Source organism: Panthera pardus, unplaced genomic scaffold, assembly GCF_024362965.1.
Source record: "Panthera pardus isolate Hobbes unplaced genomic scaffold, ASM2436296v1 HiC_scaffold_10, whole genome shotgun sequence".
NCBI lineage: Eukaryota > Metazoa > Chordata > Mammalia > Carnivora > Felidae > Panthera > Panthera pardus.
The window spans coordinates 32,832,132-32,847,902 of NW_026526655.1; the positions used below are offsets into that span (position 1 = coordinate 32,832,132).

The 15,771-nt window shown below is 34.4% G+C and overlaps 1 protein-coding gene and 1 non-coding gene across 19 annotated transcripts in view; one reads left to right on the forward strand and one right to left on the reverse strand.

Moving 5' to 3' along the window:
• Positions 1 to 15,771, reverse strand: part of CARF (calcium responsive transcription factor) — a 101,186-nt gene that overhangs the window by 63,461 nt on the left and 21,954 nt on the right. For 15 of the 18 annotated variants that reach the window (XM_053906063.1, XM_053906073.1, XM_053906069.1 and 12 more), the window contains exons 5-10: positions 14,247 to 14,367; positions 13,119 to 13,248; positions 11,758 to 11,842; positions 7,360 to 7,549; positions 3,442 to 3,611; positions 2,668 to 2,843 (exon numbers count right to left, since the gene is read on the reverse strand). In XM_053906063.1, the coding sequence (XP_053762038.1) occupies positions 2,668 to 2,843; positions 3,442 to 3,611; positions 7,360 to 7,549; positions 11,758 to 11,842; positions 13,119 to 13,248; positions 14,247 to 14,367 (872 nt within the window). The remainder of the gene's footprint in view (positions 1 to 2,667; positions 2,844 to 3,441; positions 3,612 to 7,359; positions 7,550 to 11,757; positions 11,843 to 13,118; positions 13,249 to 14,246; positions 14,368 to 15,771) is intronic. The other 3 variants (XM_053906060.1, XM_053906051.1, XM_053906105.1) reach the window with 1 other exon arrangement.
• On the forward strand, positions 6,740 to 6,812 carry TRNAK-UUU (transfer RNA lysine (anticodon UUU)). The gene has a single exon. It is a non-coding gene; the product is annotated as a tRNA-Lys (tRNA).

The window sequence follows — 15,771 nt, forward strand, 5'->3', positions numbered from 1 at the left end:
GCTAGAAAAAATGGAGGGACTTTGCTACTTGTAAAGATAAATAATAAATAGATCTTAAGCATAAAAATAAAACAAAAACTCATGCCTGGATTATTTTAATAGCTTCCTTCTGGGCCTCTGGGCCTTGTTCCTTAAACCCACTTGATATATCAATGCTACAATAATTGCTCACATTTGTAGTTCTCTGTTGAAGAATTTATCTGCTCTTTAATCAAGTACATATGTCTTGGCAGCATTCAAGGCATTCCATATGACTCTACCTTATTCACCTAATCTTTCAAGTACTTCAAACATAAAATTGCTTTTTCTGTGAAGTTTATCATTTCAATGTTCCTTCTCTGATACCAAAAATACAATCACACCATATCTTTATTTATAGAATGCTCCTGGTCTACAAACAATTATCTTCTCTCTAATTCTCTACCTACCTACCCAAATTCAATCTAAACTTCAGCATCCAGGTTAATTTGTACTTTTCCTGCTAATGAGTTTGCATGGATATATTTCTTCTCTGATGAGTTAGCTAATTGACACATTTGGTACTATATACTATACTATTATGTTCTCCAATATTTTTTTGTTTTGTTTTAATGTTTATTTAATTTTGAGAGAGAGGGACAGAGTGTGAGTGGGGGAGGGGCAGAGAGAGAGGGAGACACAATATGAAGCTGGCTCTAGGCTCTGAGCTGTTAGCATAGAGCCCGATGTGGGGCTACAACTCATGAAATAGTGACCTGAGCCGAAGTCGGACACTTAACCACCTGAGCCACCCGTGTGCCCCTCCCACAGTTTTCTGTTTCCTGAGGTACCCCAACAATATTTTAAGTTTCCCAAGAGTAAGCGAAATCTTAAGACTCTTTCAGTCTCCTTCCTTCCCAATGTATTGCTGAGCATGGAGTAGATACCGAAAAAGTACTTGTAGAATGACAGAGAATAAAATTATTTCTTTATACACAGAGATTTTCCCTTAAGTTATACCTGAGATTTTATATTGCTTATATTTAAAAGCAGTTGAAAGTTTTGTTTCACAGTCAGGTTTAAATATTGCCTAAAGTTAACATTATCAGATTAAATATGAAAAGTCTTCTGAACTGGCTTTAAAAATTTCTTGAGAATGCAGAGGTTTGTGTATGACATGTGATAATGAAATAAAATGTTCCAAAGATCAACTAAACCCTGCCTTTATATGTTATCTTTTTAAATTTTATTTATTTGATAATTTAAAAATTTCAATGTCTGAAAAAAATATTAGAAAAGAACATAATAAAAACCTTTTATTGCTTCAAATTTTTCACTCTCACCCAGAGCAATGGCCAGTCTGTAGTCCTATTCTATTTAAAACGTACTGTGTTGATTTTGTACATTGCTGGTATGAATGTAATTCGTAAAATTTCTCTAAAGAACAACTTTCTTTACAATACCTGTCAACATTTAAAAGAATATAACCTTTGCTCTAGCAATTTCATTTCAAGAAATTTATTCTACTGGTATTCTTGCACAAGTATACAAACAGGCATAATGTTATACTGCAGTTTTATATACAATAATAAAGAATACTTTTCAGAGCTTACATGTCCATCATCAGAGGACTAATTTTGTAAATGACAATTCATCCATAAATGTAATATTGTATGGCTACTGAAAGAATCATGAAACTAACATAATGGTATCTGTCAGTTGTATTTCAATTTTTAAAATAAATAAATAATGGGGTGCCTGGGTGGCTCGTCGGTTAAGTGTCCGACTTCGGCTTAGGTCATGATCTCACGGTCCATGAGTTCAAGCCCCACGTCGGGCTCTGTGCTGACAGTTCAGAGCCTGGAGCCTGCTTCCGATTCTGTGTCTCCCTCTCTCTCTGACCCTCCCCCGTTCATGCTCTGTCTCTCTGTGTCTCAAAAATAAATAAACAATGGGGTGCCTGGGTGGCTCAGTCAGTTGAGCGTCCGACTTCAACTCAGGTCACGATCTCGCGGTCCGTGAGTTCGAGCCCCGCGTCGGGCTCTGGGCTGATGGCTCAGAGCCTGGAGCCTGCTTCTGATTCTGTGTCTCCCTCTCTCTCTGCCCCTCCCCTGTTCATGCTCTGTCTCTCTCTGTCTCAAAAATAAATAAACGTTAAAAAAAAATTAAATAAATAAATAAACATTAAAAAAAAATTAAAATAAATAAATAAAAGGAAGGAATCAGTTCGTTTTTATGTACAAATATGGAGGCAGCTTTGAGACACACTGGGAATGAAATAACAAAAACAAAGCATAGAGTAGTATATGTCATTGCATCCACACTAGTATGAGGCAAAATAGTTGTGCAGTAAATAACCATAATAGGTATTCAGAATGGAAATAAAGCAATGTGAATTCACAGCAGGAAAGAATGTACACAACTACCTAACTTTAAGGAAAGAAAATATTATAAGTTTTACTAAGATTTCAACATTTTTGAGTGTAAAGGAGCATATATATGTATGCATATACACAGAATATCTTTGGAGGGTTACACAAGAAACTGTTAAGAGTTGTTGCCTTAAAAAGAGACATAGGGTTAAAGATAAAAGGAAACTTAGGTTTCACTGTGTACTTTTTGGCACTGTTTAAACTTAATAGAAATGTGTCTATTAGCTATTAAAAATTAAATATTTAAAAAAAGGAAATAAAAAAAAATAAAGCTTACCGGGCTGGACAAGTGGCTTTGTAGAGCTGACAAGACCTGCTTTCCTGTTCACTGATTTTTTTTAACTGGAAACCTTTTCTCCTTGGCCCATACTGACACTCCATTACCACAGCTCTACTCCCTGTAGGCCAAAACCAACTATTGATATTAATTGAAGTATCCATCTGTTCTGGACACTAGAATAAAAATAACTTAGTGGTGGCAATATCAAAATTTACACTTTCGATTATGCAACTTTAAGGAAAGAAAACATCAGTAAGTCTTACTAAGATGTATAAACATACAAATTTAAGAGTTTATTGTAATATTTACCAAATGTACATTATGGTAAAGAAATTTGATAATACCACATTTACTGAATGTTAACTGATATTTACATACATATAATTTTTAATAATAAAATTTGCCACCTTATAAGTAGAAATTAGTAAAAGGTACATTTGTTAGTAAATATTGTCATTTAAAGTTTTATTTCATTTTATAACTATTTATTTCCTTATTTCTATTTGTACTATTAGAATACAGTAGTCCCCCCTTATCTGCGGGGGATATGTTCCAAGACCCACAGTGAATGCCTGAAATGATGGACAGTACTAAACCCTATATAAACTATGCTTTTTCCTATACATATATGCCTATGATAAAGTTTAATTAATAACCTAAGGCACAGTAAGAGATTACAATAATAAAATAGAACAATTATAACAATATACTGTCATAAAAGTTATATGAATGGGGTTTCTCTCTCAAAATAATTTATTGTACTGTACTCACCCTTCTTCTTCTTGTGATGATGTGAGATGATAAAATGCCTATGTGATGAGATGCAGTGAGGTGAATGACGTAGGCATTGTGATGTAGCATTAGGCTACTACTGACCTTCTGACAAAACGTCAGGAGGATCATCTGCTTCCAGACTGAGGTTGAGAACAGGCAACTGAAACCTTGGAAAGTGAAACTGCGGATAAGGGGGGACTACAATAATGTAATAACCAGCCTATAATATGGCCCCCAATGATCCCTATTTTCCTAGTACTCATGCCCTTGTGTAATTCCCTCCCCTTGAGCATGGGCTAGACTTATTAACTTACTTCTAATGAACATGGCAGAAGTGACAAGATGCTATTTTTGATACTAGGTTATAAAAAGACTGTGACTTCCATCCTGGGTACTCTCTTGCTCTTGCTTGGATTGCTCTCTCTGGGCAAAATCAGCTGTCTGTGGTGAGGCAGCTCTGTGGAGACACCCATGTGGCAAGGAATAAGCCACATGAGCGAGCTTGAAAGCACATTCTGCCCCAGCCAAGTGGTGAGACGACTGCAGCTCCAACCAACACCTTAATAGCAAGCAGTCTTGTGACAGAACCTGAGGCAGAACTACCTTGCTAAGCAGCTCTTGGATTCCTGACCCAGAGGAACAATGAGATAAATGTTTGTTGTTTTCAGCCATCAGGTTTTGGGTAATTTGTTACATAGCAAAAGAATAAAAATAAGTGGATGTGAAAACTATAAAGTTTATGACTTTAAGTCAAATATCCAGTTCCATGTAGAGTATAGCAGAGCACAGAAAACTTTTCAAATTTAAAATAAAAAACACCAGTCATAAATAAAACTGTTGATAAAGCTGACATGAATTAAAAATTAAAATTTTTTAATTTAAAAGACACCATAAAGGTAAAAAAGTTTAAAAAACAGTATTTTACAACACATATAACAAAGAATATGCAGAATATAAAGAACTACAAATAAGCTTTAAAACTAAAGAACCAGGGGTGCCTGGGTGGCTCAGTCGGTTGAGCGTCCGACTTCGGCTCAGGTCATGATCTTGCTGTCAGTGAGTTTGAGCCCCACGTCGGGCTCTGTGCTGACAGCTCAGAGCCTAGAGCCTGTTTCAGATTCTGTGTCTCCCTCTCTCTCTGCCCTCCCCCACTCATGCTCTGTCTCTCTCTCTCTGTCAATAATACTAAAAAATTTTTAAAAAATAAAAATAAAGAACCAAACAGAATAATGGACAGACTATAAATAGGTAATTCAAAAAGAAAAAAATAAGATATTAAATGAACAAATAAAAAGATGTTCAACTTTATTACTAAATATGGAAATGCAAATTAAAGCAATAGTAAAATACCATCTCACACTCTTTGGATTGGCAAAAAAAAATTTTAACAATACTCTAAAATAACTGAACCCACTGATCAATCTTAACATCACAAAAAGGTGTTGCACATAGGTAGCAATAAGAAGTACACAGCACACCTATGAAGCATTTTTGTACAATACTTTAATGGAGATTAAATCCTCATTTAATCAAGCCTCTAGATCTAATAGTTCACTGGAAATAGAGGAGATTTAAAAAAAAAAAACATGCTAAACTACATCACAGAGATGGGATCAGCAAAACTCAGAATATGGCAAACTCTACAGGACAAACTACCTGGGGGAAAAGAGAAAATAAATTTTTAGATGAAAAATTTAAGAGATAAATTAACACAAATGTGATCTGTGAACTCTGGAAGTGAATTTGAACAAACCTACGGAAAAAGAATTCTTAGATAAGTAAAGAAATGTGAACTTTGGACATTCTATGACACTAAGAAATTAGTTAATTCTTTTAAAGTGTTAATGTAACTTCACTTAACATATGCATGTGTATAAAGAGTCCTTATCTTTTAGAGATATATACTTTAGCATATAATATATACTTTAGTAATTACACATAAAACAATGGGATATCTGGAATTTGCTGGAAAATCATCTTGGAGGTAGGAATGAAGAAGGGGGATATAAATGAGACAAGATTGACTGTATGCTAAGTGTTGTTGAAGCTAGATGATGACTACATGGAATCATGGGATTTCATATATTGTTATATATGTTATATATATCTATCTATACATATATATATCTATATATATGTGTGTGTATATATATGAGAAAATTTCCAGAATATATAAAGATTTTTAAAGTCCACAATGCTAAGTCATAAAGTGAATGAAGGAAAGGGAAATTTTCATACATTGTTGAAACAAGTAAAAATTGGTACAGGTCGTCATTCCCTCATGTACAATTCTGAAATAGAAAAAGTTCAGAAAACAAATTTTTTGGAACTCATTTGACTACAAAACCTGACCTGAATTTTACAAGGCTATTTATGTTCTTTTGTTTATCCTTCCTAGTGTGACTATCCATAAAGTATTACTGTGTTTGATTATGTGATAGTGTCTACCGAATACTTGCTAGGACTATTCTGTAATAGTATCATGCTACATTCCAAAAATTCTGAAATACATGTGGCCAAAAAATTTTAGAGAGGAGACTTGGACCTGTACAGCCACTTTAGAGAACAACTTGAAATAATCTTGTGAAGGGCATACTTTACAACTCAGCATCTCCACTTTAAAGCATACACCATTATCTTATTTCCATCTTCTCAACAGAAAATGTACACTGTCAAGATTTGACTACAGCATTCTTTGTAATATTGAAAACTTAGAAACATCTTAAATGATCATTAGTGGCATTATTTTTTATATTACTGGTGATATGCTGGAATGTTATATATTAGTTAAATTAAGATCTGTAAGTATCAATATGTACAGATTTCAAGAAATAAGGGTGGAAAAAAAATAAGTGTGAGTGAAAATTTACATAAGAATGTCTGTAGTTTACTATTTATGAATATTTAAAAGTATTCAAAATAATATAATATATTATTATAAAGACAAACATGTATGGCAAAGTATACAAATATAGACTGGAAAGATACATACCAAATTTATGTGGTGGTTGCCTGTGGAGAGTTAACATGGGGATAAGATCTAGGGAGGGGGGAAATGTTGCGTTTCTTTTATAAGATAGTGATGAAACCTGGGCAGAAGAGGTTACATTTATCTCATCTTCTTCTAAGTATCTTTTTTTTACCCTCAGAGGTCCAGGATGAGACTGCAACTCCTCCAGCTGACTCAGTATTCCCATAGTCCTGAAATAAATCACTTATTTTTATGTTCTTGGGAGTCTGACTAGTCCTAGGATAAATCTCTGGGAATTGTTTGAAACCCTACCACTTCAGGGGTACCTGGCTGGCTCAGTTGGTAGAGCATGTGACTTTTAATCTCGGGGTTGTAAGTTCGAGCCCTATGTTGGGTGTAAAGATGACTTAAAAATCTTAAAAGAAACAACCAAAACTCTACCACTTTAATACATACTAGCCTGGTATTTGAGAATACCATATGTAACACATCTGATGTTTGAGTATCCTAGTCTTAGAATTCTGTTTAGTAACTCCAGAATGCATACAAATTCTATGTAGTAAGTCCAGAGTTACATAAAATGAACACATATTTGTCCCACAAGACAAATCAAGAGAAAGAAGAGAATATCTGAATTTCATTAAAAAAAAAATTCAACAGATACACATATTTAAAATAATAAAATTGCTATGTTAATGTTTTTATTTTCTATTTATCAATACATCTAAAGAAAGCATTATTTATTCTAACATAATACAATTTTATAATAAAAATAATTGGTTATATTTGTTTTATTTTTAGTTTAATATGCATTTTCATCAATTAACATTCAGCTGTCATCCACCAAAGTGAAAAATTTGGTAGAAAACTTTTAGGAAAACCACATTTTCACAGTGTATCATGGGTGTTCTGAACCTTTAAAAAAAATTTCTTTTAAAAAGTACCTGCATTAACAAATGGGATTCCGTCATATGGAACATATTGAGATTTCCACATCAAGCGTGTAGCTGGCTTGGCTGGACTTGGAGATTGGCGGGTCCCCCAAACACTCTGAGTTTGCTGCTTGTGAAATGTTAGGACACTTTCTAATTCAGTCTCACTTACACAGTAGCCACGGTAAGAATCTCCAATTTTCTGCATATTATAGAAATTAAATAACAAAATTATTAGCAAATGTTTCACTGTACCAAAAATTTAATGAAGTGATTTTCCAAGATAAAAGACTCATCAGTTTGTTTGTTTTTTTTTAATTTTTTTTTTTCAACGTTTTTTATTTATTTTTGGGACAGAGAGAGACAGAGCATGAACGGGGGAGGGGCAGAGAGAGAGGGAGACACAGAATCAGAAACAGGCTCCAGGCTCTGAGCCATCAGCCCAGAGCCTGACGCGGGGCTCGAACTCACGGACCGCGAGATCGTGACCTGGCTGAAGTCGGACACCCAACCGACTGCGCCACCCAGGCACCCCAAGACTCATCAGTTTTTATTTTTATTTTTATTTTTTTTTAATGTTTATTTATTTTTGAGACAGAGAGAGACAGAGCATGAATGGGGGAGGGGCAGAGAGAGAGGGAGACACAGAATCGGAAGCAGGCTCCAGGCTCTGAGCCATCAGCCCAGAGCCTGACGCAGGGCTCGAACTCATGAACTGTGAGATCGTGATCTGAGCTGAAGTCGGACGCTCAACCGACTGAGCCACCCAGGTGCCCCAAGACTCATCAGTTTTTAAAACAGAATGTCATTCTCCTGTCAGATCAATGGTGTATTACAACCAGTGTATCTGATCTGATTTCAAGTAAATATTCTCCAAGTATTTGTTAGAGAATATTATTTCAAACTCATGGTCATACCATCAGTATCAAAATCTTGTTTGAGAGAAATAACAGTTAGGGAGGACAGCTTGAAGAATACATTATGTATCCATTCTTCCATATATTTAAATTTTACCCTTAGATCCAACCAGATCAACACAAACTAGCCATGAAGTACTGGCTCCCTGTGGAGCTTCTTTTATTGAAATAATCTTGACATGACACAAATATTTTTGAAAATCTATGAAAATTGTGATGTATCTCCCATATTGAAATGATATCAAAGAATTTGCTCATTATATCAAGATTCTTTTTATGAAGATCCTTCTCTGAAAGAAAATCCTGTCTGAACCTAGAACCAAAAATAGTTAATGGTTTTATTTTATGGAAATCAACTTAATTACTTTTACCTAATGGACACAGAATTTAGTAACTAACTGGGTTTTCCCATTCTGAAATGTAGATGCTTATAGACAAGGGTGTGTGTGTGTGTGTGTGTGTGTGTGTGCGCGTGCGCATATGTATGCGTGTGTGTATGTGTGTATGTACAGTTCATTAAGATATACATTTCTTACTTCCATTTTATCGTTACATTCTTGTTTTTTATTCTTTTAATTTCTACCTTGCTAATATATTTTATGTATTTTTGTAGGCTGTCTTTATTCTTCCTAAAACAAGGAAGGTATAAGTAAATCGTGTAAATAAATTGATACTATCCACTCACAACCATGGGAGTATCCCTCAACAGAAGTAGAAGTTTTTTCTACACCAGTAGAGAAAATCTGTTAACTGTGATCTCTTACATAAAATGCATATATTCCATGAAATTGGCTCCATGAATATTTCCTCATTAAAGGGAATAAGAGCAACATTTTGCCTCATTGCATCTGAGAGTGCAAATTGGTTCAGGAGATAAAATTTAATACAGTTTTGAAATTCATCCAACTACTACATTTTGGTGAAATCTAATAAATGCCCATAGAAAAACATTCTGTTGGGCAGTTTTAACCAGTTTCTTACAAGATGTACGACATTAGAGAAGCCACACACAATGTATCGTGGTTGTAAAACAAGGTGATTTGGCCACATAATTGCTAATGCTTTAATTTTTGTAGCATTCTGTTAAGCTTATAATAATGATTTTAAAAACTGTCATCAGGGGTGCCTGGGTGGCTCAGTCGGTTAAGTGTCCGACTTCAGCTCAGGTCATGATCTCATGGTTGTGAGTTCGAGCCCCGCGTCGGGCTCTGTGCTGACAGCTCAGAGCCTGAAGCCTGTTTCAGATTCTGTGTCTCCCTCTCTCTGACTCTCCCCCGTTCATGCTCTGTCTCTCTGTCTCAAAAATAAATAAACGTTAAAAAAAATTTTTTTAATAAAAAATAAAAACTGTCATCAAAAACAATAATAGTTACTTTTGGAAACCAGTGAAAAAGTATGAGTAACAAAAGTGTGAGGGAAAAAAAAAATCTATCCATCTATACATATACACCTAAATATATATGACTTAGAAAATCAACAATAGTAAACATGTCCTAATCATTGCAATAGATCACATCATTATACTTGACTATTAGGATTTTTTTCTGGGAGTGCCTGGGTGGCTCAATCAGTTAAGCGTCCGACTTCGGCTCAGGTCATGATCTCACAGCTTGTCAGTTTGAGCCCCAAGTGAGGCTCTGTGCTGACAGCTCAGAGCCTGGAACCTACTTCGGATTCTGTGTCTCCCTCTCTCTCTGCCCCTCCCCTGTTCACTCTCTCTCTGTCAAAATAAATAAGCATTAGAAAATTAAAAAAAAAATTTTTCATTGGGATGGGGCGCCTGGATGGTTAAGCGGTAGGCTTCGGGTCAGGTCATGATCTTGAGGTTCATGAGTTCGATCCTCACATTGGGTTCTGTGCTGACAGCTTGGAGTCTGGAGCCTGCTTCAGATTTCTGTGTCTCCTTCTCTCTTTCTGCCCCTCCCCCACTCACACTCTGTCTTTTTCTCTCAAAAATAAAATAAACATTAAAAAAAGTTAACAACAACAACAAAAAAGTAATTTTCTTGGGATGCCTGGTTGGCTCAGTTAGTTGGTTGAGCATCCAATCCTGATTTCAGCTCAGGTCAAGATCTCATGGTTTGTGAGATCAAGCCCCACACTGGGCTCTATGCTGATTATGCAGAGCCTGCTTGGGGTTCTCTCTCTCCCTCTCTCTCTCTGCCCTCCCCTGTTTGTGCTCTCTCTCTCTCTCTCAAAATAAACAAATAAACTTTAAAAAAAGATTTTTAAAAAAATAATGGTAATGATAAATACCAAAGAATTTAAAGAGATATATAAAAGCTAAAATAATCATTAGATTATTTAAAGAAAAGATATATAGAACTTGCACTGGGATTTGAAGAATGGTCACAAAGGTAAACAGAAGAAAAGAAAACACATTAGGAAATGGAAATAAAGACAAGTGAAGGCAGAGTTAAAGAAAGATTCTGAAGTGTCTGTACAAAGTAGGAAGAGTAGGCTAACAAGAATAAAACATGAGGTAGAGGAAAAGTAGTAAATAAAATAGGACAAGATAAGGTAATACCAGATAATGAAAAACCTTAAAAGTTATGTATAGTGGTAAATGATATGGAAAAAATAACACTGAACCTGTTGGGCAGTGAGAAAAAATAATGAAAGCAATATTTAAAGCCAGGTAGTTTTAGAAAACTAGACAGTGGGGACCAGAAATGGAAGAGTCAACGAGCTTAGAGGGAAGGCTGTTACTGTAATTGAGTTTGAAATAACAAAGATCTGTGGAAGAGGCAGCCCCAACTGCCTCACAAAAAGAAGAGAGAGGTTTTAAAGGAAAAACTGTGAGACTCAAGTGATTACTTGAATATGGGAAAGAAAGAAATTAGTCTAAAATACTGTGCTGGAATGTCTAAAGAAATGGTATTTGTCATTACAGGGACAAGGGATTTAGGAAGTACAGCTAGTTGTGATATGGTAATTTAAGTTTAGTATATGGTGAATTCGAAGTGAAACTCAAGTAAAGCTACAAGAAAGTAGCTGGAGATCTGAGACAAGAGCAAGGCAACAATTAAAGGACCAGTGATATATATTTGGAAATCATTTTTATAGAAGTGAGAGTCGGAAGTTAGTAAAGTTGATCAGCAGTTCAAAGGATAAAGTGTAGATAAATAAGGTCAAACAGTTTAACTTAAAGAATTTCCATTGAGAACATGAAAAGAAATAAATGCAAGCAAAGAAAGAGAAGGAATGGTCAAAAGATAAAAAGTAGAGAAACATGATAGTGAAGTTTATGAGACAAAGGAAAAGAGTTGCAAGAGAAGACATGATAGTGAAGCATGAAGGGATCTGTATGATCTCTGTTTCAACAGAGCTTAAAATCTCTAAGGAATAAAAGAATAGGTGAGATCAGAGTTAGCATACACATGAACAAAAATTACAGAACAGATAGTCTCCATTAGTTGGACTCAAAAGTGGACATTTGGGGATGCATTACAATCAATTTAGTGAATCTAGGTAAGGATTATCTTTAACTCACCTCACAGCTCCTAAGACGGCAAGCCCACATAGGTGTGTTAGAAGAAAGTGGCTGGAGAGGAGCCAGAAAGGGCTCTTCAAGCATTCTGGGAAAAGGGAGGAATATGCACATATATAAACACATATTGTAAGTTGCATTCACACAAACACACATGACATTCAACTGCTTTATCCCCTTAGCCAGTGTTAAAGACAATATATTGAGGTCATCAATAAGAAACTGTAGGGGTGCCTGGGTGACTCAGTCGGCTGGGTGTTGGACTCCTGATTTCTGCTCAGTTCATGATATTTCAGCTCATGGGTTCAAGCTCTGCATCTGGCTCCACAGATGAATCCGCTTGGGATTCTCTCTCTACCCCTCCCCTGCTCATGCACGCTCTCTCAAAATAAATAATCTTAAAGATAAAAGAAAAGGAAAGAAAAGAAAAGAAACTGTAATAATAGGAGCACCTGGCTGGCTCAGTTGGTAGTGCATGTGACTCTTGATCTCAGGGTCATGAGTTCGAGCCGTACATTGGGTGTAGAGCTTGCTTGCTTACATACATACATATATACATAAATAAAATCTTTAAAAAATTGTAATAATAATGATAGAGTGATGGATGTATTAATTTTCTTTAAACATTACCATCTTATTAGCTGCTAAAGCAAAGGCCTAAGTTTCTTCTTCCAAATATCTGTAGTCCCAATAAATTTAAGTGGTTTATATACCTCCCTCAATGCTTACTTTGCTGTCTTCTCATTATATAATTTTTTTTTCATTTACAAAAAAATGAATAAAACATCTTCACCTGATTTTTTAAGAGTTAACATGATATTATGTCAAGTTCTAAGACTAAATGTCATAAACATTGTGTTAATTTTTAATATTTTCATAAACAGTTAAAAGAATATAAATAATACAAAACCTATGTCTATATTTCCCTAAATTATTATAAACAATGTTAAGGCAAAAATAAAAGCTGAAATAGATATTAATAAGAAACATTTAAACACTTTACCACAGAGGAATTAAATGCATAAGAGATGATTTTAGGAACTAGAATGGATATTTCTTTCTTTCTTTTTTTTTTTAATTCTAAAAACCCTATGAGTATCAGATATTTTCAGATTGCTTCAAAAGATAACGGGCAAGTGTCACTGAGGAAAGGTAATACTTCAGACACTATAGCTTCTAGGATAGCCTCCTTGTTGCCAAGATGCCATTAAAATAATTAAAGATATTTGATAATTAGGTTAATGTTTATTCTATTTCCTGAATTTCTGATCTTTTCTATAGCCAGCCAGCTTTAGATGTGGTAATTTCAAAAAAGATCTCCATGATGAATTCAAAAGATGAACTTCTCTCTCCCACTGACTCACCTGGCCACGGTCTTTTTGGGCAATGTGAGGGATGCTTGTGGATGAAGAGTATAATTACTGGTATTGTCTGCTAGAACATCCACTCTTATGGTTGGTAAGTTTCTGTCACCGGGTTTCTCTTCAGAGACATCTTAACAGCAATAAAAAGAACAAAGCAACATCAATATCTTGAAGAAGACAATGACAAGGTAACTAATTAGAACTCATACATTTGAAATAGGAAAGGCAAGATGTGCTCTAAAGATAAAGATAACAAAACTTATAACGCTTTATTGAGAATTTCTCTAATAAACTTGTTTAGTTTCAAATTATAATACTGACTACTGAAATTTTATAATTAAGTTTTTGAAGCTTAAATTGAACAGCTAGGATATAAAGGTGGTAGAACTGTTATGTTGTTTCATAATGTAATGGGAAAATATAAAACTCATTTCTAAACCATGTTTATTTTTTTTCTGCAAACTTTCTTTTCTCTAAGTTTTAACTGTTAACAAAGACAAAGAATCATAACACTAAGGTAAAAATATCTACTCTAAATCATTAGCTATGAATGAACAATGAAACAGTGTAGCTATGGTGTTAGAAAAGAGAAAAGGAAGGGAAGCAAAAGACAAGAACTAACAGGAATATTACCAAATAGGTAAAGAATTAAAAAAAAATGGGGAGCATGATTCTCCTTTCTGAATCTGAAGGAACAAAGAGGGAAACAGCAAAGAGGATGAAAAGAATAGTTAAACAAAAGAGTAATGAGTCACATGGCTAACAAAAGTATCGATAAAAATACAAAAGTAAAAATTTCTCCAGTAGCTATTAACATTATATTCTTGTTATTGTTGCTGTTATTATTACTGTTATTATAATTAAGAAGAATTTATTATGCTCACTGGTCATTTGGAAGGAAGCAAGAGTCAACCAGCTTCATAGAATTCCAAAATGAAATAGACAGCTAACCTAGACAGGGGTTGAAAAATGAACTTGAAATTTATTTGGGCTAAGAAACTTTTTCTAATTATTCAGTTCAAAATCTTACCCAAAGAGACCAATTAGCACTGACTTTCATGAGGTGATTTTCTGGAATATACATTTTTTAAAACATTCTAAAATCCCCTATATCCCAACATTACTTACCCTGAGGGCTATTTACATCCACAAGCTGCCCCTGAGGAATAATTACTTGTGCCATTCCTGTCTGGGTAGATGGAATTACATGCAGCACCTGTCCATTTTCTGATGGGCTAGGAACAATCATCTTGGAAGCATTAAAAAAAAAAATGAAATGCATAAGCCAGCAATGATTTGACAGAATTATTACTTAAATAAATTATTAAAGACATGCCTACCTCCATGGTGGTTACTATTTATTTCCCTCATTTTATACATGAAAACACTGAGGTACACAAAAATTTTTTTCCAAAGTCTTACACCTGATAAGTGGTAAAGCCAAGTTTCAAAACAGGCAATTTAGCCATATGTCCTATGATCTTAACCACTTATGCTCTTAATTATTACACTTGGATGAGGTCTAATTACTTAGTAATATGAACAAGGCTCTGATTGGACTTAATATATTTACTTTTTTCTACTTACTGTATTATATCCCTATGTGTTTGAATTATTTGTGTGGTAATCATTTGTCACATGTAAAAACAGTACCTTGTTAGATGTCTAATTAAACAGAATTTATCTTTATATCTCTGAATTTATATATATATATCCTGTCTTGGCCCATGAGGAATACCATAGAATGCCCCAAAATTCTGAAAATATAGGAAAAATCATAGATTTATTACTTTTTTCCTTCAATTTAACAATTGAATCCATTGTCTCAAATTTAGAGGTCAATGAAAAGGGTGTTTGAAGCAGAAGAAAAACACTTTACGCCTATCATCTGAACATAAAACTAATACATTATTTGAAAATAAGTTTATCCTATATTTCCAGACTTTTGGGACACCGTGTAAACTCTATTACCTAACACACCACTCTTCTATTGACATAGTGTTATTCTTTTACCCAAAGTCCACTAGCCTCAGTTCTCCCTAATACAAGTAACTCTTCATAATCATTACAACCCACTTTCCAAGACTGCCTTTTTGCTATATAAAACATGAAAACATTGCTGATGTCTGAGAGAGACTGTAGTCCTAATTTCAAGAGGGTCAATTGAAAAAATTTTAATTTGAGAAAAAATTAAATTGGAAAAAAAAACTTCAACAAGGTAGAATGCTTTAAATATAGTCATAAACATTTCCCAGAAATTAAGAGTAGTAGTTGATTCCCTCTCCTAATGTTTATCGTTTCTTGAGAGAAAAATATCTTGCCATACCTTTTACCAATTCATTATGAAAAAGCAATTGTAAAGTCTGATGATGATAATTGCTTTACATTTGTTGAGAGCATACAAAATGGCAGGACTTTACATGCCTTACCAGATTTAATCCTTATCACATGTATATGAAGTATATACATTTTATACTTGAGGAAATTGTCACAAGAGGTTACACAACTCATGCAAAATAACACAAAGTTACATAGTGATGAGTTGAAATTCAAACCCAAATTCAAACAACTACTGCTTCCCATTATCTGATCATGTTATTCAACTTAAAAAAATGCAAAAATAATACAAAAACACTGCTGGACTTTAAAAGGC